The sequence below is a fragment of the Canis lupus genome, chromosome X, assembly GCF_048164855.1.
Source record: "Canis lupus baileyi chromosome X, mCanLup2.hap1, whole genome shotgun sequence".
Taxonomy (NCBI): Eukaryota; Metazoa; Chordata; class Mammalia; order Carnivora; family Canidae; genus Canis; species Canis lupus.
The window spans coordinates 44,709,555-44,734,167 of NC_132876.1; the positions used below are offsets into that span (position 1 = coordinate 44,709,555).

General features: G+C 36.0%; 1 protein-coding gene across 2 annotated transcripts in view; it reads right to left on the reverse strand.

Moving 5' to 3' along the window:
* Positions 1-24,613, reverse strand: part of NRK (Nik related kinase) — a 146,413-nt gene that overhangs the window by 35,766 nt on the left and 86,034 nt on the right. For both annotated transcript variants that reach the window (XM_072815665.1, XM_072815663.1), the window contains exons 8-16: positions 23,812-23,942; positions 22,091-22,145; positions 16,505-16,583; positions 15,321-15,496; positions 13,667-13,730; positions 12,084-13,251; positions 8,778-8,879; positions 5,964-6,022; positions 3,803-3,897 (exon numbers count right to left, since the gene is read on the reverse strand). In XM_072815665.1, coding sequence (XP_072671766.1) covers positions 3,803-3,897; positions 5,964-6,022; positions 8,778-8,879; positions 12,084-13,251; positions 13,667-13,730; positions 15,321-15,496; positions 16,505-16,583; positions 22,091-22,145; positions 23,812-23,942 — 1,929 coding nt within the window. The remainder of the gene's footprint in view (positions 1-3,802; positions 3,898-5,963; positions 6,023-8,777; positions 8,880-12,083; positions 13,252-13,666; positions 13,731-15,320; positions 15,497-16,504; positions 16,584-22,090; positions 22,146-23,811; positions 23,943-24,613) is intronic.

The window sequence follows — 24,613 nt, forward strand, 5'->3', positions numbered from 1 at the left end:
GGCCAAAATTAAAAATCAATTAAATGAGTTGCAATCCAAACTGGAGGTCCTAACGACAAGGGTTAATGAGGTAGAAGAACAAAGTGAGTGACGTAAAAGACAAGTTGATGACAAGGACCCCCACCAAAAAGGAGAATTATAGACCAATATCCCTGATGAACACAGATGCAAAAATTCTCAACAAGATACTAGCCAATACGATCAAACAGTACATTAAGAAGCTTATTCACCAAGACCAAGTGAGATTTACCCCTGGGATGCACGGCTGGTTCAACACTCATAAAGCAATCAATGTGACTGATCATATCTACAAGGGAAAAACCAAGAACCATATGATCCTCTCAATACATGCAGAGAAATCATTTGACAAAATACAGCATCCATTTCTGATCAAAACTCTTCAGAGTGCAGGGATAGAAGGAACATTCCTCAGCATCTTAAAAGCCATCTAGGAAAAGCCCACAGCAAATATTCTCTATGGCAAAACACTGGGAGCCTTTCCCCTAAGATTAGGAACATGACAGATGTCCACTCTCACCACTGCTATTCAACATAGTACTAGAAGTCCTAGCCTCAGGAATCAGGCAACAAAAAGAAATAAAGGCATTCAAATTGGCAAGGAAGAAGTCAAACTCTCCCTCTTTGCAGATGACATGATACTGTACATAGAAAACCAAAAAGACTCCACCCCAAGATTGCTAGAACTCATACAGCAATTTGGCAATGTGGCAGTATATGATATCAATGCCCAGAAATCAGTGGCATTTCTATACACTAATAATGAGACTGAAGAAAGAGAAATTAAGGAGTCAATCCCATTTATAATTGCATCCAAAAGCATAAGATACCTAGGAATAAACCTAGCCAAAGAGGTAAAGGATCTATACCCTAAGAACTACAGAACACTTCTGAAAGAAACTGAGGAAGACACAAAGAGACGGAAAAATATTCCATGCTCATGGATTGGAAGAAATAATACTGTGAAAATGTCCATGTTACCCAGGGCAATGTACACATTCTGCGCAATCCCTATCAAAATACCATCGACTTTCTTCAGAGAGTTGTAACAAATCATCTTAAAATTTGTATGGAATTAGAAAAGACTCTGAAAGCCAGGGGAATATTGAAAAAGAAAACCAGAGCTGGGGGCATCACAATGCCAGATTTCAAATTGTACTACAAGACTGTGATCATCAAGTCAGTATGATACTGGCACACACACACACAAAAAAAAAACAGACACATAGATCAATGGAACAGAATAGAGAGCCCAGAAATGGGCCCTCAACTCTATGGTCAACTAATATTTGACAAAGTAGGAAAGACTATCCATTGGAAAAAGGACAGTCTCTTCAATATATAGTGCTGGGAAAATTGGACATCCATATGCAGAAGAATGAAACTAGACCACTGTCTTTCACCATACACAAAGATAAACTCAAAATCGATGAAAGATCTAAATGTGAGACAAGATTCCATCAAAATCCTAGAGGAGAACACAGGCAACACCTTTTTTGAACTTGGCCACAGTAACTTCTTGCAAGATATACATCCACAAAGGCAAAAGAAACAAAAGCAAAAATGAACTATTGGGACTTCATCAAGATAAGAAGCTTTTGGACAGCAAAGGATACAGTCAACAAAACTAAAAGACAACCTACAGAATGGGAGAAGATATTTGCAAATGACATATCTGATAAAGGGCTAGTTTCCAAGATCTATAAAGAACTTATTCAACTCAACACCAAAGAAACAAACAATCCAATCATGAAATGGGCAAAAGACATGAACAGAAATCTCACAGAGGAAGACATAGACATGGCCAACAAGCACATGAGAAAATGCTCTGCATCACTTGCCATAAGGGAACTACAAATCAAAAGCACAATGAGATACCACCTCACACCAGTGAGAATGGGGAAAATTTACAAGACAGGAAACAACAAATGTTGGGGAGGATGTAGAGAAAGGGGAACCCTCTTGCACTGTTGGTAGTAATGTGAACTTTTTTTAAAAGATTTTATTTATTTATTCACGAGAGACACACAGAGAGAGGTAGAGACACAGGCAGAGGGAGAAGCAGGCACCATGCAGGGAGCCTGATGTGGGACTCGATCCTGGAACTCCAGGATCACGCCCTGGCCGAAGGCAGACGCTCAACCACTGAGCCACCCAGGGATCCCAGTAATGTGAACTTTTATAGTCATTCTGAAAAACTGTGTGGAGCTTTCTCAAAGAGTTAAAAATAAAACTACCCTATGACCCAGCAATTGCACTGCTGGGGATTTACCCCAAAGATACTGATGCAGTGAAATGCCAGGATACCCGCACCCCAATGTTTATAGCAGCAATGTCCACACTAGCCGAATTGTGAAAGGAGCCTCGGTGTCCATATCTTCTTTATCCATTCATCTTTCCATCGAAAGATGGATATATCCATACCACATCTTCTTTTGAACTAGAGGTTATTAAGCTGAATGAAGTCAATTGGAGAAGGACAAACATTATATGGTCTCATTCATTCAGGGAATATAAAAAATTGTGAAAAAGATTATAGGGGAAAGGAGAGAAAATGAGTGGGAAAATATCAGAGAGGGTGACAGAACATGAGAGACTCCTAACTCTGGTAATGAACAAGGGGTATTGGAAGGGGAGGTGGGGAGATGGGATGACTGGGTGATGGGCACTGAGGGGGGCACTTGATGGGATGAGTAGTAGGTGTTATATGTTGGCAAATTGAACTCCAATAAAAAAATATACAAAAAAAATTCTACCATTATCTGAGTTTCCTAAGAACTATGGAGATTTTAAGTTCAGATCTTTGAAAAATATTTATTTATTTATTTATTTTTTAATTTTTATTTATTTATGATAGTCACAGAAAGAGAGAGAGAGAGGCGCAGAGACACAGGCAGAGGGAGAAGCAGGCTCCATGCACCGGGAGCCCGACGTGGGATTCGATCCCGGGTCTCCAGGATCGAGCCCTGGGCCAAAGGCAGGCGCCAAACCGCTGCGCCACCCAGGGATCCCGAAAAATATTTATTTTGATACAGCACACCTATATATCTTTTTTTATTATTAACACTTTAATAAAATCTGTGTTCTACATTTTTACAGATGACTTGAGGACTCATTCAGGCATTTGTCCTTGCTGAACTTACTTGGATTGCATAAAAATATGCAATGCCAGATTTTATAACCTAAGGCAGAACTTTTGGCTTTATTTCAGTATTTCACAAATCTACAATTCATTTAAACTCTCAAAAGTATATCATAACCACTTTTTGAAATTAATATTACAAATTGATAAGTTATTTTCTATTATTTTTATTAGTTTTTCATGTATTTTGATTAAAAACTTTGATTTGTAACATTTAGGGATATTTATGAGATACTGTATATATTTATTTTGGGGTGGTGAAATAACAAATTGATAAATAACAATAAATAACATGTGCCCACAACTACTCCATCTAATATGTGAATATTTTAAGGTCTGCTTATAAATTTTAGCCTGTTAGAAACGCTTCTCCCAGGTTCCTTTCCCATATTTTTTCCACATGGTACAGAAATTAAAATCGGCACCCCTGCCTCCCTAGACCCGTTTCTAACTACTACCCAACTTAAAGGTCACCTCTGACCATGCTATTGCCAAATTCAATGGCCTCCTGGTTTTAATTTTACATTGGCTTCTCTAATACTTGATTCATTCTTTCTCGAAATTCTTTCTTCTCTTCTGCAATACAAACAGTTAAACATTATCTCTGCGTTTTGACTGTTTAAACTTTGTGCTTTGAATCACCTGACGCCGCTGGGCAATTCTGAGGATTTTGTGAACTCCTTTGTCTGATGTCAGTGGGCTTCAGAGCTTGTTCCAAAACAGACTGCTGAGGAACACTAAATGAAAAGACAGAAAAGCATATGCCACGTCCTAATATTCATAAAGGGAATGTACAGCTCAATATCAAGACCAACCAAAAATTTTAAGTATATTGGTATATATCAACTAAAAAGCAGTAGAACTTAAGTAATATTTTCAAATTTCCTTTTTCCACAAATATGCTATTTTATCTAGAACAGAAAAACAATTTCCAATATATAAATAAAATGTTTCCATATAGTATACATTTCCTTCACATATCATATTTAATTTCAAAAATTCAATAAACTTTATTTAAGGTAATATTGATATTATTATATACTTAGTAACACAGTGATAAACATAACTTTATAGTCTATGTGTAGATTTTATCAAGATAAAAAGTTGTTATTGTTATGTCAAATACTCCTATATTATCATCCCGATTTGGCATTTGAATTTTTAGTGACCTATTCCTGATTTAGATAGATGGATGGACATACAATTAGGCCACTTCATTTTTTAATTTTCAAATTCAGGGAATATTTAGAAAGCTGTTTTCGATTGGTGCTGCTAAATTTCATGTCACTTCAGAATTTCTATAGAAGGACTCTGGTTATTGATCTAGGCCTAGAACAGTCAAGAGTCTTTTCTAGGACTCCAAATTTCAGGAAAGACTCAAGTTTTATTTAACTTTATAAATTCAACTATATTTAAAGTTAATATATTTGCTATTCATAAATTCAAAAATCTTTTTATAATGGGAATATCCAAATCTAGCTTAACAACATTAATTTTTGTATATGGGATTTTATTTAAGACATATTCCATGATACTAAAAAAAGATATGCAAAATTAAACTGGTTTCTCCTTTGTGGTCAGAAGGACCATGATAACTCATCAATGAATTCAGAGAAGAGAGAAATTCCTGATCTTGCTTTCTTTTTTTCCCAAGATTTCTGCACATAAGTTAAATCTAAGGACATACATATGTGGTGTCTTAAATAATAATGAGGTAGGAAAAAACAAATAAATAAATATAAATAATAATGCGGTAGGAATATATATACTACATACTATCAACTCTTTGCAGTCTGACCATGCTGTCCAGTATCTTGAATACAGTAGGTGCTCAATAAATATTTAGTGAATGAATATAGGCTAAGGTCTCTTCATTATAATTTGGAGTTGGAAGGGGTATGATTTTCAAGGAAAATCTATGTTAAAATTTAGCTTTCAGGGGCACCTAGGTGGTACAGTCATTTAAGACTCCGACTCTTGGTTTCAGCCCTGGTTGTGATCTCAGGGCTCGTGAGATTGAGCCCCAAGTTGTTGGGTTCTGTGCTCAGCATGGAGTCTGCTTCAGATTCTCTTTCCCCCTCCCTCTGCCTCTCCTGCTCATGCTCAATCTCTCTCCAAATTAAATAAATCTTTAAATAAGTAAATTTAACTTTCAAATATAGCACTTTGCATATAACATCTAAAATATGAATATGATCTTTGAAAATTACTGAAGATCACTGATATTTCAGAGATAAAAATATAGTTACTGGTATAAAATATCATTGGTATAATAATGAGCTTTAGATTTGATTTTTCCAATAGGTCATTTCAAGCTTGCCCATTCCATGGCATTAGCTTCTAAAGTTAGGAATTGTGTGTGTACCTTTTGTGTGTGTGTGTGTGTGTGTGTGTGTGTACTTTAATATGTAGTTCATGTACATGAGATACATGATGTACTACATGATAAAATGTATAATTGAAGTTACATGATATATGCGAAGTTTCACATCTTTTTATTATCAAGTACTAATTGAACACCGTCAGAGAATTGATTGCCATTTCTTTTATTAAATTGTGGATCTTGCTGGCTAATTGTTAAACTAAATGACACTGAGACTGCAGTATGCCCAGATATAAAATATCTAGTTAATGCATTGCTGTAGTTAAGGTTTTAGAGGCCGATGATATCACTAATGACGATGTTTTTATTAATAGTTTAGTTTTGAATTTACACAAAAGTTGGTGTCAAATAAATGTGCTTGAATTCTCCACATGATAGTAAACTGTGAGTAATTTGAATATAGAAATCAGAGACACATACTTTGAAGAGAACTTGACACGTTGTGCACAGTCCTGATTATAAGTAGATCTCTCTTGAACCTTAAAGACAATGCAATACTTTGGTAAAAAAAAAAATCATAAATTCTTTTCAGTTATTAATTCATGAGAAAAATTCCTTTCTTCACATAGAGATATTTTTACTAAAAATCCAACTTATGAAATCTGATTTTCATAACTAGATTCTGTTCCCATAATTACTTATAGTATAACATTAGAACTGCTTAACCATAATTTCTGATGGTATTCTTGAATTTTAGTATAATAACAGATCCTGAAAATTATATCATCAAGCACCCTAATTCTATTATTAAGGAACCTGTACCCCAGAGAGGAAAAATCACGTTTCTAAGAATTTCACATCAAGTTACACAATATCTATAATTGGAATGTGGGTTCCCTAACTTCTAATTCAGTGTTCTTTCTCTGTTTTCATGTTATTTTTATATCAAGTCCAAATTTCTTACTCAGAATTTGAGCCCAAACTTCTCACTCACTCACCCTTTTAAGCTAACCCTAGATTTTCAAAAGTTGTAATACACACACAAACACACATGCATCATTAAAATCTTTCAAGTGTCAGAAGTGTCCCACCTTCAAGAATGTATGTTGTTTCCAATTTACAATTGGACTGTAATGTCATAATCAGTGTTCCAATACTTTTTCAGTTCTAAATGAATTAATTTGGTTTCTATTAATTATTAATTCATCAAATGCAGCAAAATACTTGAGGAAGAGCACATATAATGAGCCAGCATCCCTTAGTGAGGCAGATTTATTTTCTGCCAACATTAGTAGATAGGACCATGTAGTGTTGCCTTGCCTTATTTAGTTTCATATCATTAGGTTTCTACTTAAAATAATTCTTAGCTAACCAAAAAAATAGGTTATTCTGACATTCAACAAGGCAGTCATACTAGTTTAGAAGGAAAAATTAAACGTTATACTTTTTAAAAATCTAGCATTTTCATGCTGATAAAGTTACTCTATAATTTATAGAAACTATACTAACCTCACTACATTATTTTCTGTGTAATAACTTACCAAGGTTGCCTTTAAACTCCAAGGGACAGATGGTAAGAAATGAAAAATGATAATTGGTCACGTTTTGTTAATGAGTGCTTCCAAATGTAACCAGATGTTTGGCAGTATGCATGATAAATCTGACTTCTTTCACATTTGATTCAGGTAACTAGTATCATATTGACCCAGTCTAGGCCTCTTGGTTCATGAAACTGATCTCAGGAACTAGTAAACTAGAGGCCAGGATTACTCAGAAAAGATAAAGGCCAAAAATAAGAAGAGCTAATGCATGATACAAATTGGCTGTATTTGGTCCAAAAAAAAAAAATGGGAAGATGATTAGTAAGAATAGCATATATAAGGCAAATGATGCATTCCAAACCAATCAGATACAACTCATTATATTTCCTGCTTAAAGACACATGCTTAAGGTAATAATTTTATCTGAGGGTAGGAGTAAAGCCATAATTTAATAATGCAGAGAGGGAGACATAAGGCTTTTCGTAAGTAAATAATACAATCCAGCTTATGTTCCTTCTGCCAGTGGTTAGTATTTATAAAGCGATATTCTGTTATTCATTTCAAAGGACCATTAGTATCAAAAGTAACATATTTTAAAAGTATAATTATCCATGAAAGACATCATAGTGAACTATTCTGAAGCATCTAGAAGAGAAAAATATAGTGATCTGGGGCCCTTGTGCTGATTAAGAACAACAATGAGACTCCTGACCCACTATTAGTAAGGCAATAAGTCAACCTGGATATGAGAACTGACTTGATTATTCCTAGAAGTGTAAAAAAAATACCACAGATTAAATAACCCAGATCCTTTCATAAACTACATCCCAAAACAATGCCCAAGTGTTCTGTGGGCAGTATTTTTACTTAAAAGAATGACAAGACAAACTATGATTATTCAGTTTGGGTATTTGGCAGCCATTTTATTTAAAATCATGAAGTTAGCCTCGCAATTCAAGGAAAAAGCAACTGACGTTATTAGCAATGATAAAACTGAGCTGTGGAGTGAAAATTAAAATTTTAAATTTATTATCTGTTGCATGCACATGACTTATCAATACTCAATCATTTTTCTGATGAAATTGGTGACATTAACAAATGCTGTTTATTTGATGCTGTGTAATGAAATGTGTAAATATTTGGAAAGATCTACATACACACTGAATCAATATTTTCCAAATGATCAATGTATGAAGATACAAAATTGTGCATGAGCAAGACATCTATTCATAGTATACAAGAGAACAATGGATTTTAATACTTCCAAATACCTAAAATTTCACTGATAGGGTTTTAAATTCCACTTATGTAGTTTTGGTGTATTATCAAAGAATATACACAATTATCTGAAAAAGCTATGAAAATTCTCCATTCCCAACTACTTGTATGTGAGAAGCCAGCTTTTATTCATATACTTAAATATGAAATATGGCAACAAACTGAATGCAGGAGCAGATATGAGAATCCAGTTGTTTTCCATTAAGCAAAATGGAAAATAGTTATTTTTATTAAAATTTTGTGTCTTATGTTGACATGTAATACTTTTACTTTCTTTTAAATAAATTAATAAATATTTTAAATTTTTATTTTAATTTCTGATTCAGTAAATATTGAGTGACACAATTCACATAAACAAAAGACCTTTTGGGTCTTCGATGTTTAAGAGTGTAAAGGTAACGTAAGACCAAAAAGTTTAAGAACCACTGTTCTCAGCACTTATTAATGTCACAGCAACTCATACTGAGAAACTTACCTCTTTAGGATTTGGAATGTATGGTTGCAATGGCTCTATTTGGACTTCAGCTTGAATTGAATGAAATACTTCATCATTGTCTGATGATTCATCTTCTTTGTCCTTTGAAACAAAAAGGAAGATAGATATCTTAGTTGTTAAAATGCAAATGATAAGAGTAACTCTATCCTCACAATGTATAATTTAAAAGAATAGTTTTCAAATATTAAAAATGATTTAAACCAGTAGTTGCTAATAGTTTTTGGTTGTGGATTCCCTTTAGAATCTGAAGAGATTCTAACTGCATATAGACACACATGTCTGCATATATATATATTTTTTCATTTATTTATTTAGTTATTTATGAGAGAGAGAGAGAGAGAGAGAGAGAGGCAGAGACACAGGAGGAGGGAGAAGCAGGCTCCGTGCCGGGAGCCCGACGTGGGACTCGATCCCGGGACTCCAGGATCACGCCCTGGGCCAAAGGCAGGCGCCAAACCGCTGAGCCACCCAGGGATCCCCATGTCTGCATACATTTTTAAGGGGATCACTGACCACCTGCATCAATCTATTAGGCCCAGATTAAGAATCTCTGGTTTAAAGCTTAATTCATAACCCCAAACTGTCACAGTTCATAGGCAGTTTGGTCATTCTGTACCATGGAAGATCTGTAATACAGCAGTATAAATATTTCTCACTAATTGAGCTCTGGGAGCTTGGGAAAGTTTCTGTTCTCACATTTAAGCCAGTCAATATTATTTCTTCAACTCAAAGAGAGTAATGAAAATGAGTTTTCTTTCCCTTGGTTAGATGAAGAATTCACATTCATCTCTAAATGCTAGTACATTTTTAGATATTCAAAAGATCTATGACTTTGAGTTAGTATCAATTATTTGTTGTATCTTTTCCTTAAAAATCACATATAAATATATGAATGCCCTTCTCCGACTGACTTACTTCACTCAGCATAATACCCTCCAGTTCCATCCATGTTGAAGCAAATGGTGGGTATTTGTCATTTCTAATAGCTGAGTAATATTCCATTGTATACATAAACCACATCTTCTTTATCCATTCATCTTTCGTTGGACACCGAGGCTCCTTCCACAGTTTGGCTATCGTGGCCATTGCTGCTAGAAACATCGGGGTGCAGGTGTCCCGGCGTTTCACTGCATCTGTATCTTTGGGGTAAATCCCCAGCAGTGCAATTGCTGGGTCGTAGGGCAGGTCTATTTTTAACTCTTTGAGGAACCTCCACACAGTTTTCCAGAGTGGCTGCACCAGTTCACATTCCCACCAACAGTGTAAGAGGGTTCCCTTTTCTCCGCATCCCCTCCAACATTTGTTGTTTCCTGCCTTGTTAATTTGCCCCATTCTCACCGGTGTGAGGTGGTATCTCATTGTGGTTTTGATTTGTATTTCCCTGATGGCAAGTGTTCTCATTCATTTGGGGAATATAAATAATAGTGAAAGGGAATATAAGGGAAGGGAGAAGAAATGTGTGGGAAATATCAGAAAGGGAGACAGAACGTAAAGACTGCTAACTCTGGGAAACGAACTATGGGTGGTAGAAGGGGAGGAGGGCGGGGGGTGGGAGTGAATGGGTGACGGGCACTGGGGGTTATTCTGTATGTTAGTAAATTGAACACCAATAAAAAATTAAAAATATATATATATGAATGCCTGTACAAGATCCTGGGGTCATGGGATTGGCAACCATTATTTATTGACTTTTTCTTCCACTTTAGAATGATTTCTCAGATGTATATTTAAAACACTGAATGACAATAGTATGTGTCATGCTACCAGTGCTATGAGTCTTTTGTTTTTATTTTACTTATTTTTACATTTTTTAAATTTAAATTCAATTTGCCAGCATATAGTATAACATTCAGTGCTTATTCCATTAAGTGCCCTCCTCATTGCCTGTCACCCAGTTACCCCATCCCACCCCTCACCTCCCCTTCCACAGCCCTTAGTTTGTTTCCCAGAGTTAGAGGAGTCTCTCATGGTTTGTCTCCCTCTCTAATTTTTCCCACTCAGTTCCCCTCCTTGAGTCTTGCAGGGATGCATAGCGAGTCTTTTTCATAAATGCAAAACCCATTAGATTTGTTACTAGTGCTCATTGATATTGATCACTAGCATTTTAGATGCCTTAATTCCAGGCAAATATCATCATTCTAGACTCATACCTCCATTTCTCTACATGGTTTCTTTCTCTTCCTATCTCCCCCTTTATTGGGAATAGACATCCATTTACCCTTTTGGGCCTTTCTTTGCTTGTTGCTTTTCCCTTTTCTCAAGTTAAACGTGTTAGGGAAATAACACTCATTTAATTGGCTCAATGGACAAACCAAATAAGTCACTTATCCAGACGTTCAGACAAGATACATTTGTAATTACTACACTAGTTATTATTAGATAAATGGATGTTGACACCAGCGTTTAATTTAGGATTCCTTTATGTAAGTGGATGCTGTGCAGTATAAGAAAACAACTGCTCTCCTAATCCTGTTGACCTCCTTAATTTGCATATGAGGCCCACAAACTCTTTATTGTGACATTAGATCTGCCAGATTGAATTAATCAACTCCAGCCAAATTATATTCACTTATATTAGAAAATTTGAAAGAATGAAGTTTTGACTATTCCAAAGTAAGATAAAGATATTAACATACTGCATTTCAAAAGAGTGCAGAGAGGAATTTGTAACCTGTGTCATGTTCTAGGGAGACACTTCATAAATTAATTATGTAAAATGGTGGAAAATTAGTAAGACAAGTCATACATATAGGAAATACAAAATGTTTTGGAAACTGCTTTTCCATTCCATTTTAACCTTGATCTAAACATCCTGAAATTAAAAAAAAAATTAGTATAATTCACTTAAATAGCATAGTTCAGCATTCTATGAAAAGAAAGACTAATTAACTTAGAGGTTAGGAGAACAAAGCCAAAGTTGTTTTTGTGTTTATTTTAAATGAATTATATTTGAAATGTTGAACTATGACAGTAATTTTCAAAGATACAAAATAGTAATTTTAAATATCCATATGATGTCCGTTTATTGGTTAATAATTAAAGCTCTATCTCTACAAAGATACTAAGCAATTACCTGGATCATTCAAGCAAATTTTCCATTCTCAAATTTAGTCATAATTATCTGGAAATTTTAAGATACTTTATTTGAAATATACATTATTAAGTTAATACTCTCTCGGGGACAAGTACGGTTTCTTTCATTTGGTTTTACAAAGGGAAACTGGAGCCTGAACTAGCATGTTTTCTCTGCATATTTGGTTCAGTAAAAATATAAGAAACTCTTACATTTGCAACTTGTCTCAATTCTTCCTCATGCTGATTAAAGATATCCTCCCATCTGCGCTGGCGCCTTCGCCTGCAGGCTTCTACATCTGAGAGCTCCAAGTCTTCAGGTCTCCGCGATACCTTTGCCCGGAACCTCTTTGGTGATAGTCTTTTTGCCAATGCCTGCCTTAGACTAGACACTTTTGATTTTTTCTTCCTTGCCTGTTCTGGTTGGGAGTAAAACATGTTTGAAGACAGGTTTTCCATCAAGGTTTGCAGTGGACCAAGCGGCTTTGAGTTATGTGAGTTTGGTGCTCGAAGTAAATTTCTTGATAGTCCCTCTATCAGTTCTTGAACTGAGCCCACTGCCTGTGGGGGCTCTAGTGCCCAGGCCTGTGCCTGAGCTGAACCTTCAGTTTGCCCCTTGACTGGAATGAGTACCTGAGTATCCAAATGTAGTGGCAACAGCACATGGTGGTTCTGTGACAGGAGGGGCAGGAACACCTGAGCATGTACTCGCAATGACTCAGGTTGCTCTGCCTCAGTCTCTGCCTGTGTGGGCTCAGCAGCCTGTTCCTGTACCTCTGGCTGTTCAGGTACCTGGTTCAGCTCCAGCTGCTGTTCAGGTACCTGGTTCTGCCTCTGGTGCTGTTCAGGGGCCTGACCCTGCCTTTGTTGTTGTTCAGGTACCTGATCTTGCCTCTGAAATTCTTCTGGCACCTGGTCCAAATCCTGTGGCTCTTCTGATGTCTGGGGCTGAGCCTGAGCCTGTTGCTCTTTTGGGACCTGGGACTGTACCTGTAGAGGCCTAGGTGCCTTAACCTGAGCCTGTAGTGGCATGAGCATCCAGGCTGCCCTCCGGAGTCGTGGAGGTGCCTTAATCTGCATCTGTAGGGGCCTAGATGCCTTAGCCTTAACCTGAGCCTGTAGTGGCATAAACACCCGAGCTGCCCCTTGAAGCCGCTGAGGTGCCTGGGCTTGCCCCTGTAGAGGCCTAGGTGCATTGTCCTGAGCCTGTAGTGGCATGAACACCCTGGCTGCTCCCTGTAGATGCTGAAGTGCCTGGACCTGTGGCTCTTCTCGATCAGGTAACCACCTTGGCTGAGAGGGTTCTCCATGCAGAACTCTAAGTGGTCTGCATCTACTGCTGGTTGGCAGTCTCAGAAGCTCATGAGTACAAGAAGGTCCTCTGGAAATAAACATACAAATGATTGCTATATAGTAAAAATTGTCAGTGGAGTGAAGCCACTCAGGGGAAATGCTTTTATTTTAAAAAATGGACATTTTCTACAATAAAGATATTTTCAATTAATCTTTCTTGAATCATTCATATAATGTCTGCAATAGTTTTTGTATTACTAATATACTAAATATTAATTATCTAATAATCTACTTGATCATTTTATTGCCAGAAATTAATCTTTGAGTAGTAATAAAAATGTATCCTCAACATTTCCACTCAAATATCTTTTGAAAATTCAGAGAGCTGTTATTTGTTATATCAGAAAGGATTAAGCTCTTCTGAGTCAAATGCAACAGTACAGAATCAACTGTCTTACATAAATTGCTAGCAACAAGTTATATAAATAATTTATCTAACACACCTGAATCTTCTCATGGTGTACTGTTCCTTAATAGCTTCTTCTCTTTCAAAGACCAGAGGTATTCCTTTTTATAAAAGAGATAAAAATAGATAAAAATCAGCAGGGATTAAAGTAATCTACCTTAGTGAATTTTAACCCTTTAATGCTCAGAATTTCAAATGAATTTACAAGGACAAGAAGGTAAACCTTCAAATCACACTTGGTTGGTAATATAGACAATAATCCTAGTTTCTAGGCCCACTTTTGCAGCATAGTGAAGCCATTCCATACAGACTAATTTCTCTGGGCACAAGAAAGGGAATTTAGTAATTTGGTTGCTGCAATACTAAAGAGAAATAATCAAGAAAGACAAAGGGAGAAAGGAACGAGAGAAACTCTATAGGTGGTTGTTGAGCATGGCTTAAAGGTGTGCGATCTAGAAGTAAGGACTTTATGGCTTGGGCCCACCCTATCTTTATTCCTTTCAATGAGGACCTTTGAAAATGAGGATCAGGATCTTTGGTCTTTCCAATGAGAAGGTAAAAATCTAAATTCTAGATTTTGTATTTAAGATATTCAACATGTTCAGCTTTTCTCATTTCATCTGTTCTGTGCTGAAATATAGAAGCTTACAAACAAGACTTTTCTTTTGAATTTCCTAAATAAAAGTGTTTAGATCAACTGTATTTACAGCTATGTAATCCTCACATAAATGTGACTTTTCCTATAGGTAACATTCTGGAAGTCTCACAACTCTGGAAATTAGCAAATTCTCACATAGAAATGAGGTCCTCCTGTACCCATTTGAGACTGGCTGGCTTTTGTGATGTTGGCCAGTGAATTTTCTACCATGGTTAAATAAATTAATTTCTGCTGCTTCTCACTCGAAAATAGGATACATATGGTTATGTAGATGGAAGAAACTCTACTGTAATCAATCCTGTAGCTATTCTGGGAATTACTGCTATGTTTCCAGTTTCCCCTTTTCCATTATATCACCACTCTCAACACTGCCCATGGTGTCCCAAATTAAATGTGGAACGTGCCATACAATATAAATTTAAAACTTCCTAAGTAGTTTACTCTGGATTTGATGAAAATCCATCCTGTAATTTTTGGCATTAATGTATAAAAGCTAACTTTTATTTGTATAAATTAGTCCTTTTAATTACACCTTATAGTTGGAGATTAGTGCATAAAACAAACTTTGTATAGAACACAGGAATTATTTCAAAATAACAGTCAATAGATGGATATTTATAAATCCATTTGTTTCATTGGAGTTAATTAAAATATCAACCAACCAAAAAAGAGCAGTAAGATATAGATTTTGTAACCTTTTATTTTATTTTATTTTATTTTATTTCTTTAGTTAGAAATTTTCTTAAAATAAAATTGGCACATCACAAAATTCTTCTAGATACTTTCAAGGTTTTTATAAATATTAACATTTGCCAGTTATAATTGGCAACAATTTATAATCATATATATGCAGACAATCAGGTAAGAGATAATTAACTGCACATGGCATATTAGTAGAAACACTAAATATCGAAGGCCTCAGATTTTTAACTTTCAATCTAATTGTTAAATATTATTTTTCCTGCAAAAATGAATAAACTCTTCTCTCATCTAAATATTCATTCCAGTAAAATGAAAGTTGACATATTCCAACCTTTTTTCTGTCTCTTTTTAATGATTCCAGTAAGATGCTTCTTCAATGACTCAACAACATGTCCTTCATTTTTTATATTTTGAACAAAAGGATGATGAAGCATGTTTGCAGAAGTAGGACGAAATAGGAAATTTTTTATCATGCACTTTTCCATAAAATTGTGGAACTTACGAGACCTAAAAGAAATGAGTGAAAGAGAAAAGAACATCTTCAGTCCTGCCCTATCTTCTCACACCCTCACACACATGCCACTTTGCAAGTTATAGTTTTGGAAAGAGTTGCCTCTAGTTATAATTGTCTTTTCAATTGTCATATGTCCTGCAGCTTGACAATATACATTGTACAACAATACCACTCAAACCTCAGATGAACCAGAGTCAATGGCATTTAAACAGTAGTATAAACTTCAAAGAGTTCGGAAGTATGTACACAGTAAAAAGTTAAGTGGTGTGATGGCAATGGAGTGGTTAATGTGATATATGTAGGCCATGGGACTAGATTGGTCAGCCCACAGTAGTCATACTTTGAAGCCTGACTGTTTCACTTGACTATATGCATTGCTACATAGTTGTAGATGCAATGATCTACAAAGATGTAATGTCAATAGCACTAGGACTAACTAATCTTATAAAATGGCCCATGAAAACAGGTGTGTCCAGAAAGACTGAATCTGTGGGAAGGGTTAAATTGAATTACAAGGAAAAATGTCAGTATTCAAATCACAGCCACCACTTCTACCAGGGCAAGTAATAAATACTAATAAGCAAAAGCTTCTGACACTCAATCAAAAAGCTTCAGTTGTAAAGGCTTCCCAAGTTTAGTTGGCCTGTAGCACCCTGAGGAAACAAATTCTTTTCTCTAGGTCTATGGATGTTGAGTTTAATGCACTGAACAATTGAGCTGTATATCATAATCACTGACTGCCTATCTAGGCACAGTGAGAAATGTCACAAATGATTTCTATTGGTCCATGCTATTAATGGAGAAACAACTGTACATGCCATTAATTCCAGAGCAGTAATGTCATCATAATATACCATGGACCTCCCACTTAATGTATTAGTTTTTAGGATATACTGTGCAACAAAGATGTTGAAACAAGACTATGAAATTGATTAAAACTCATTTGCTACATAAAAAATGTCAATATAATGTGTTTAGGAGATTAAATCATTCATCTTTACCATCCACTGGATTTGACTTTGGGGGCAGATTCCCGCAAAATAACAAAGAGGGCTTCCAAGGGCTGAAGGTTACACAGGGCTGCAAAGGAAAATAGGTACGTTTAGAATGACTGAGAAGGGTAACAACAAAGCACACTCCTCATTCCAGAGGGGTCTCTCAGTGTTTTTTCACATATCATGTTTAATAGACACTAAGAAATAAATAGATACAAAATTATGTAGTTACAGGAAAAGCTCATTTTAAGGCAAACAGTCCATTATATAAGATCCTCACACTTCAACATCCTGAGATGCAGCAAATAATAAACTATACTGGATAAACATTTTAAAATCTGTGATTGGTGATTTCTATCTAGAGAAGTAAACCAAAAATGGACGCAAATACTCTCTTGTATTTTTTGGTGTAGGTATCTACAGATATAAAATTGAAATATGTAATTATAGGCTTAAAGTGTCAACCAAACTAGTACCTAAACACAATAATATATAAAGAATAATTTAGCAGTACAAAAAGATGAGAAGAATCTGTTTTGGAAACTGACAGTCCTAGGAAAAGAGGTAGATATAGTGTAACTATTAAAAACACATCCTCTAGAGTAATATAATCTGGGTTCAAATCCTAGCTCTTCCTTTATGACCTCAGGCAAATTATTTAACCTATCTGTCTGTGCTTTGGTTTCTTTATCTGAAAAAAAATCAAGAATTCCTTCAAAGAGTTGCCATGAGGATTAACCTACATGTTAAACTATCTGGCACAGAATAGGCACTTAATAAACATTAACTACTTGTATTGTAAGAAAAATTTTAACTATCTGAAACTTCAAGTCCGTGCCAAATTGGAGGACTTCCATTCACATTTTGAAATATACAGCTATACAAAGAAAAGTCTATTCCATTTTGTGCTATATAAATTCCTTACCTTATTGATCTGAGGAATTTTCTATAAGCTTTCTTACAAGCATTTAAATATATGTCTGCGGCAGCCCGGGTGGCTCAGTGGTTTAGCGCTGCCTTCAGCCCAGGGCCTGATCCTGGAGACCCGAGATCAAGTCCCATGTCGGGCTCCCTGCATGGCGCCTGCTCCCTCTGTCTGTCTGTCTGTCTGTCTGTCTCTCTCTGTCTCTCATGGATAAATAAATTTTTAAAAATCTTTAAAAAAATAAATATATGTCTGACTTCACTTATTTCCTCTTGACTTTTGGTTAAACAAAGCTGGCAGTGCAAAAAATCTCCAAAGAAGAGTCATAGTTTAAATTTACTTTTTCTTGATATATTTTTTATTTCATTAAATTTTTTATTTTAATTCCAGTATAGTTAGCATACAATATTATATTAGTTTCTGGTGTAGAATATAGTGATATAGCAATTCTATACATTACTCAGCACTCACCATGGTAAGTGTACTCTTTGATCCCCATCACCTATTTTACCCATCCTTCCACCTACCACCCCTCTTGTAACCATCAGTTCTCTATAGTTAAGAATCTGTTTCTTGGTCTCTCTCTCTCTCTCTCTCTCAGCTTGTTTTGTTTCTTAAATTCCACATGGGGCAGCCCAGGTGGCTCAGCAGTTTAGCGTCACCTTCAGCCCAGGGCCTGATCCTGGAGAGGATCGAGTCCCATGTCAGGCCCCTGTGTGGAACCTGCTTCTCCATCTGCCTGTGTCTCTGCCTCTCTCGCTCTCGCTCTGTCTCTTTGTCTCTCATGAATAAATAAAATCTTTTTTAAAAATTCCACATAGGAGTGAGATCATATGGTATTTGTCTTTCTCTGACTTATTTCACTTAGCATAATACTCTCTAGCTCCACCTATGTTGTTGCAAATGGCAAGATTTCATTCTTTTTTATGGCTGAGTAATATATATATGCCACATCTTTATCCTCTCACCTATCAATGGACACTTCCATAATTTAGCTATTGTAAATAATGCTGCAATAAACATAGGGGTGCATAGATACTCTCAAATTAGTGTTTTTGTAGTTTTTTTGGTAAATAGCCAATACTGCAATTACTGGATCATAGGGTCATTCTACTTTTAACTTTTTGAGGAACCTCCATACTGTTTTCCACAGTGGCTGTACCAGTTTGCATTTCTTTTTTTTTTTTTTTCAGTTTGCATTTCTACCAATATTAGAAGAGTGTTCCTTTTTCTCCACATCTTAACATGTTTCATCTAATATTATAACTGTGTCATTCATGTAAGGACAATTTGATATTAATGACTCTTTTGAGTCATCCTTTCTTCTCTAAAATGCATTATCTAGAAAAACTACAATGCAATCTGGCCTCTTGTAATAGTAGGAAAAAACTCCCCAGGGTTATTTCTTTAGAGTGATATAAAGGCAATTGTCCAAAGGTCAAGATTTTTTCAATTACATAGGTATAAATTAATAAAGGTATAGATTTATAATTGAGGGCAGTATTATCCCCAAGCTAGAAGATCAAGATCAGGGGTGCCTGGGGGGCTTAGCTGGTTAAGCATGCAACTCTTGGTTTTGGCTCAGGTCATGATCTCAGGGTCCTGAGATTTAGCCCTGCATCAGGGTCAGTACAGAGTCTGCTTGAAATTCTCTCCCTCTCCTTCCCTGTCTGCCCCTCCCCCAACTCATGTGCTTGATCTGTGTGCACACTCACTCTAGTGCTCTCTCTTATCTCTCAAATAAATAAATAAAATCTTTAAAAAAGATCAAGATCATATTTATCTTCATTCCTTTACTCTGTCCAGTCACCAGATTCTGTTCTTTTTTTTTCAGATTCTGTTCTTTAAACGTATTTTAAGTGAGTTTGTACAATATTAAGCAGTTGTCATTTGTTAATATTTGAGTATCATTCAGTCAACTAACAACATCCCCAAGGATCAAGAGTTAGAGCATAGACTAAGGAAAGTTTCATTAAGGGAAATGAGAAGTCCACAAAGGAATGCAGTACAGGATGGGTTCAAGAGGGTGAGTACAAGAGCTATGTCAAACAGTGGATGTTTCCTAGAGAGTCTAATCTTAGGAATGCCAATAAATGTTCCCTTTACTCCATATCTAACATGCTTAAATATTTCACCATTAGAGTCTCATTCCTTTGAAATAGCAAATCTCTTTTAAAAATACATTTCATAGAGGGTATAATACTAAGTGAAATAAGTCCGAGAAAGACAAGCACTATATGATTCACTCATATGTGGAATTTAAGAAAAAAAATAAAGAATGAACCCAAGCACTTAAAAAGGTCCTGGTATGGACTGGTAACAGGTCTTTCCTCCTCTGAGAGCCTCTACAGCTTAAGTTATTCTCCCTTTCTTTTTACTTTTCTGGGAGAGACTCACCAAAGAAAGAACTTTTGTTATCTGAACCTCAGAGACAATTATCATATGATTATCACTTTAGAGGGCCACCCCCTCTGAGATGATAATTATCAAAACATGGAGGATTTCTGCAGTTAATTTTTTTAAATATTTTATTTATTCATGAGAGACACAGAGAGGCAGAGACACAGGCAGAGGGAGAAGCAGGCTCCATGCAGGGAACCTGATGTGGGACTTGATCCTGGGTCTCTAGGATCACGCCCTGGGCTGAAGGTGGCGCTAAACCGCTGAGCCACCCGTTCTGCAGTTAAATTAATGACAATTATTCCCATCCCATCCAAAGTTAATACTCCAGGCAATACAGGAGGCAGGTGAAAGACCAATGTTTTAGTAGTGTGGCTATTTCAGGTTGCTCATAACCAAATTTGTAGTATTCCAATTACTTATTTAGGCGTGTTGGTCCTATTTTCTCTCATTGTAAATTAAAAATTTCCTGGTCCTCACACACCTTTTGTAAGAAGTTCACTATCTGTGTACTGTGTACAAAATTCCTTCTCTGTACTCCTTTTATGAGTTATCTCTTTACCCCTTTTCCCTCCCATGATTTATTTAATACTTTGGAATGACAAAGTGAAACAAAATAAAGATGACCAGGAAATACAAATCTTCAAAATGTAGAAAGCTAGTTTTTTTTTTTAAAGGCATGCTAAGAAACATTCAGAAACAACAGAAAAATATACTACTAGTTGCAGTCATGTATCCTAAATAAATATATGCATTAGTACTCATATGAAATACCATATTGTGAAGAGAGAAGAGGAAGAAGGAGGAGGAGGAGGAGGAGGGAAGGAGGAAAAAAATAGGAAGAATGGGATGGGGAAGGGAGGGATGAGGAGGAGAAAGAGATAGAAAAAGAGGAGAAGCTTCTGCTTAATCTAATACAATCTAAGCATGTTCACAAAAACAAATAATCAAGATATGAGGAGGAATAACATTCATCTCCCTAGTCTTATATCAATTCTATATATGTAGTATATAGAGTTTTTTCATTGTTGATTTTTTATTCACCCAACAGAGGTACTTTGTAGTTTTGGGGGGCACTAAAAGAGAGGCAGCAACAACCTGATCTTATCTTTGATACTCTAAGGGACACCAGGGATTATTAACAATCATGTCACCACTATTTCTACCCCTTGAAATTACTCCTATTGGCCTTGAAATACAGTACTATGATACTCCAAATTTATAAAGCTTGTTGGGTGGACATTGTACAGACAGAGCATGCAGGATCATGGGACCATATAGGATCTCCCTAGAAAAGTGGAAGCAAAGAAATTCCACCCCCATTTGCCTGTTCCCCAACAAACACTCCAGGCATTTCTCTTACTTCTCATCCAACAGTAGTAGGAATGTATTCATTATTTATATCCAAGTTCATTTTAATTTCACATTCCTATCAGAAATCAGTGTCCTGCAAGAACAGGATGCTGACAGAACATTTAAAAGATAGAGATGAGGGAGAAACAAGAGAAATTGAGCCTTCTGAGCAATTAAGGGCACTGGAGTGGCTAAAATGAGCAAGGAAGGCACCAAAGGTGAGCTCGACTGACTATAAATGGAAAAACCCCCACAAACCCCTCACTTCCCAAGGCTGAGGATTGGTTTAATTTCAGTGAAACACTGGAAGATTTTCTTTTTTTTAAAAAAAATTTTTATTGGAGTTCAATTTGCCAACATATACCATAACACCCAGTGCTCATCCCACCAAGTGCCCCCCTCAGTGCCCATCACCCAGTCACCCCAACCCCCTACCCACTTCCCCTTCCACAACCCCTTGTTCATTTTCTGGAGTTAGATGTCTCTCATGTTTTGTCACCCTCACTGATATTTTCACTCATTTTCTCACTGGAAGATTTTCTTAACTACCACAGTCTGAAGCAGTAGCAGTGTGTGGCTATAAATGTTCTAGAATCTAAATATTCCACCAATCATTATGTACTGGAATGCCTTTAGATTCTCATTATCAGGGCTGTCAGTACCAAATACTACTGAGGTTAAATTGAAACAACACTCAATAGCCTAAAATAATATATCATAAGTGAAAGGCACAGACTCCTTATATATACATCTGGCCATTCTGACTAGAACATTTGATAATCACTGAAAAGGCCACCATTTACAGTTTGGCAATAGTGTGGCACCTGTGTGGCCAGTACAAGCTGACTGGTACGAGTGACAAATTTATAAAACATGCTTCCCAAACTTTTTAATAAATAAACATTTTTACTCACGAGGAGCCCCCTCAGCCATTTCAATGGCAGTGATTCCCACGGACCACACATCACTCTGCAAAAGAAAGAAAATGACCCCCGGAAGTCACTTAACAATGGGACACTAATAGTATTTAGAATCTCAAAACAATTTTTGGTTGGGGGAATGTCAATGTGAGATACATTTTATGGGTTTTCTACAATAAGCTTTCCTTATAGGCTGGCATTATAGGAAGATGTTATCTGAGTTTGTGATTAGACATTACTGCACTACACAATAGGATGATATGGGATAGCATTCAGGGTAAGGAAAATTCGTCTTGAAGTCTTGAATGTATTGCTATTGTTGCTTTAACTGAAATATCAAAAGGAGCTTGCTGTGAAGAAATCATATCACATAGATGTATTACCTGTGCTATCTTAGGTAAATGATTTAAATCTCAGTACCTCAGTTTCTCTCTATGTAAAATGGAGATAATAATGATATCCACCTCATAGCACGGGTATGAGTATTAAATGAAATAACATATATAAAAGCACTTCAGTCAGTTCCTTGAATATAGCAAATTGAGAATATAATTACGGTTATTCAAGGAAATTAGATTTTAAGAGGCTCATATCCTCACTATTAACTGTACTTTGGTTTTTAGAATGCAGAAAGGCACATGGCTGGAAGTACACTGTCTGGCTGAATGACTCCTACACAAGTTAACTGAATTCTGAGAATCTCAGTTAATACATTTCTTAGCTTCAAAGGATGGTTGTGATGGCATAAGTTGAAACTTTGTTTCAATTTACATGGGGCTAAAAATTAATTAATAATTAATAAATAATTAATATAAGTGAAAGTCCCTGTAATACTGCTAAAAGTTGTACAGGTAGAAGGCATCCACTTAAAAGATTTTTACAGCAAGCCACTTAAAAGAACATTGTGCTTCCATAGTCTCCATAGCATATAATAGCACTAAACTATAAGCTCTCAATAGATCTGCTTGCAGATCAAGCAGAGGGCATTTAAGGGAAAGGGAAAAGAGATGAGACTTGAATTAATCAACTTCAAGTATTGAGTCCTAGGTTCCACACAACGAAAACCACAATGAATTGTTTGGATGACTTACGATGTGAAGAGTCAGTGTGGTTTTTCCAGTCTATAGCAAATGGATAGTTTTCTTTCCACATTAACTTTTTGAAATGTGTATGTAGATATATATTGTCCAAATTGCAGTTTCAGTGGAAATTTTAATAAATATCATGAATTGTTACTTAATTTGTCTATTCCACTGATTTTCAGCGGTTTGGAGGTGAACCATGACAAGGATTTTCCCCATTATCCTGAGTAACCAAATTATGTTTTTTTCTTTCTAGAGCTAAGTTACTGTGGGGATTAATAATTGGCTTTACATTCATTCGCTTTTAAGTTTACAAAGTTCTCTGCCCCTGGAAGTTAAATTTCCATATAAAGCCACATAATATAATGTTTTCCCCAAGAAGTTGCAAGCAACATGAACTAGACATTCTTCCTCAAATGTAGATAATTTCCAATGGCCTACTTTGTCTACATTCCTAGAAAATATATTTATGCATGTCATCAAACCACATATATGAATAGCAGCCAGTATTTCTTGTTAGAATTTAATGTGAAAGGAGTTGCCTGCTTTTAAATCTTTTATCATTTAAAAATAAACATTAGTCAAAAGTCCTTTCCAAACTTTGATTCCCACTATCTGAATCCTCACACTTACTCTGTAATCATAGGAACGTCTTGGATCTTCATCACAGTCAATCACCTCAGGTGCCATCCAGTACGGTGTTCCAATGAAACTATTTCTCCTCCCATTAGTTCTGCTCACCTGGGCACTCACTCCAAAATCCACTGCAAAATTCAGCATATGTCAAAATAATTAATCAGTAACAAAAAGCTCAATAAGTTATTGCTTTAACTTGGAAAGCCAATACAAAATCCACAATGGATAACAGATTTTCATTCCAGCCCAGAAAACTTTACCATGAAGTCTACTCCAGGAATACTGGGAAATAGGCTATTGCTGCTATTTATGTTGGAAAGAGACTCAGAAGTGCTATTATAAATCTACAGTAGGTTTGGCTGAACATTTACCATGAATATTAAAAATAAAGTTCCATCAGTGTACCCTGAACCTCTGAAGTGATAACATATGTAGTGTTTGGACCTGCCACCAAACTGGAGGAAGACCAACACTATAGGCAACATCTAAGAAATCTAAAACCTATTCGTAGTTTATTAGGAAGCCCCGCTCATGACATTAGAAAGTCCTATTACACCAATTAAAAAAATTAGTTTTCTGCTAGCATTTAGTTTAAGTTCTTCTACAGATTTTCAGAATCAGATGCAGATATTTACTGTGGTATCTATATCTTAGTTTAGACTATAAAAGTTCAGTCTTCTATTCATCTGTGGGATACATTATATGAAAATATTTAGTATGGTATCCTCAGTAACAGACAGAAAAAAGGGCTAAAGTAGACTGGGGTTATTTAGTCCAGAAAAAATAAGATGAAAAATGA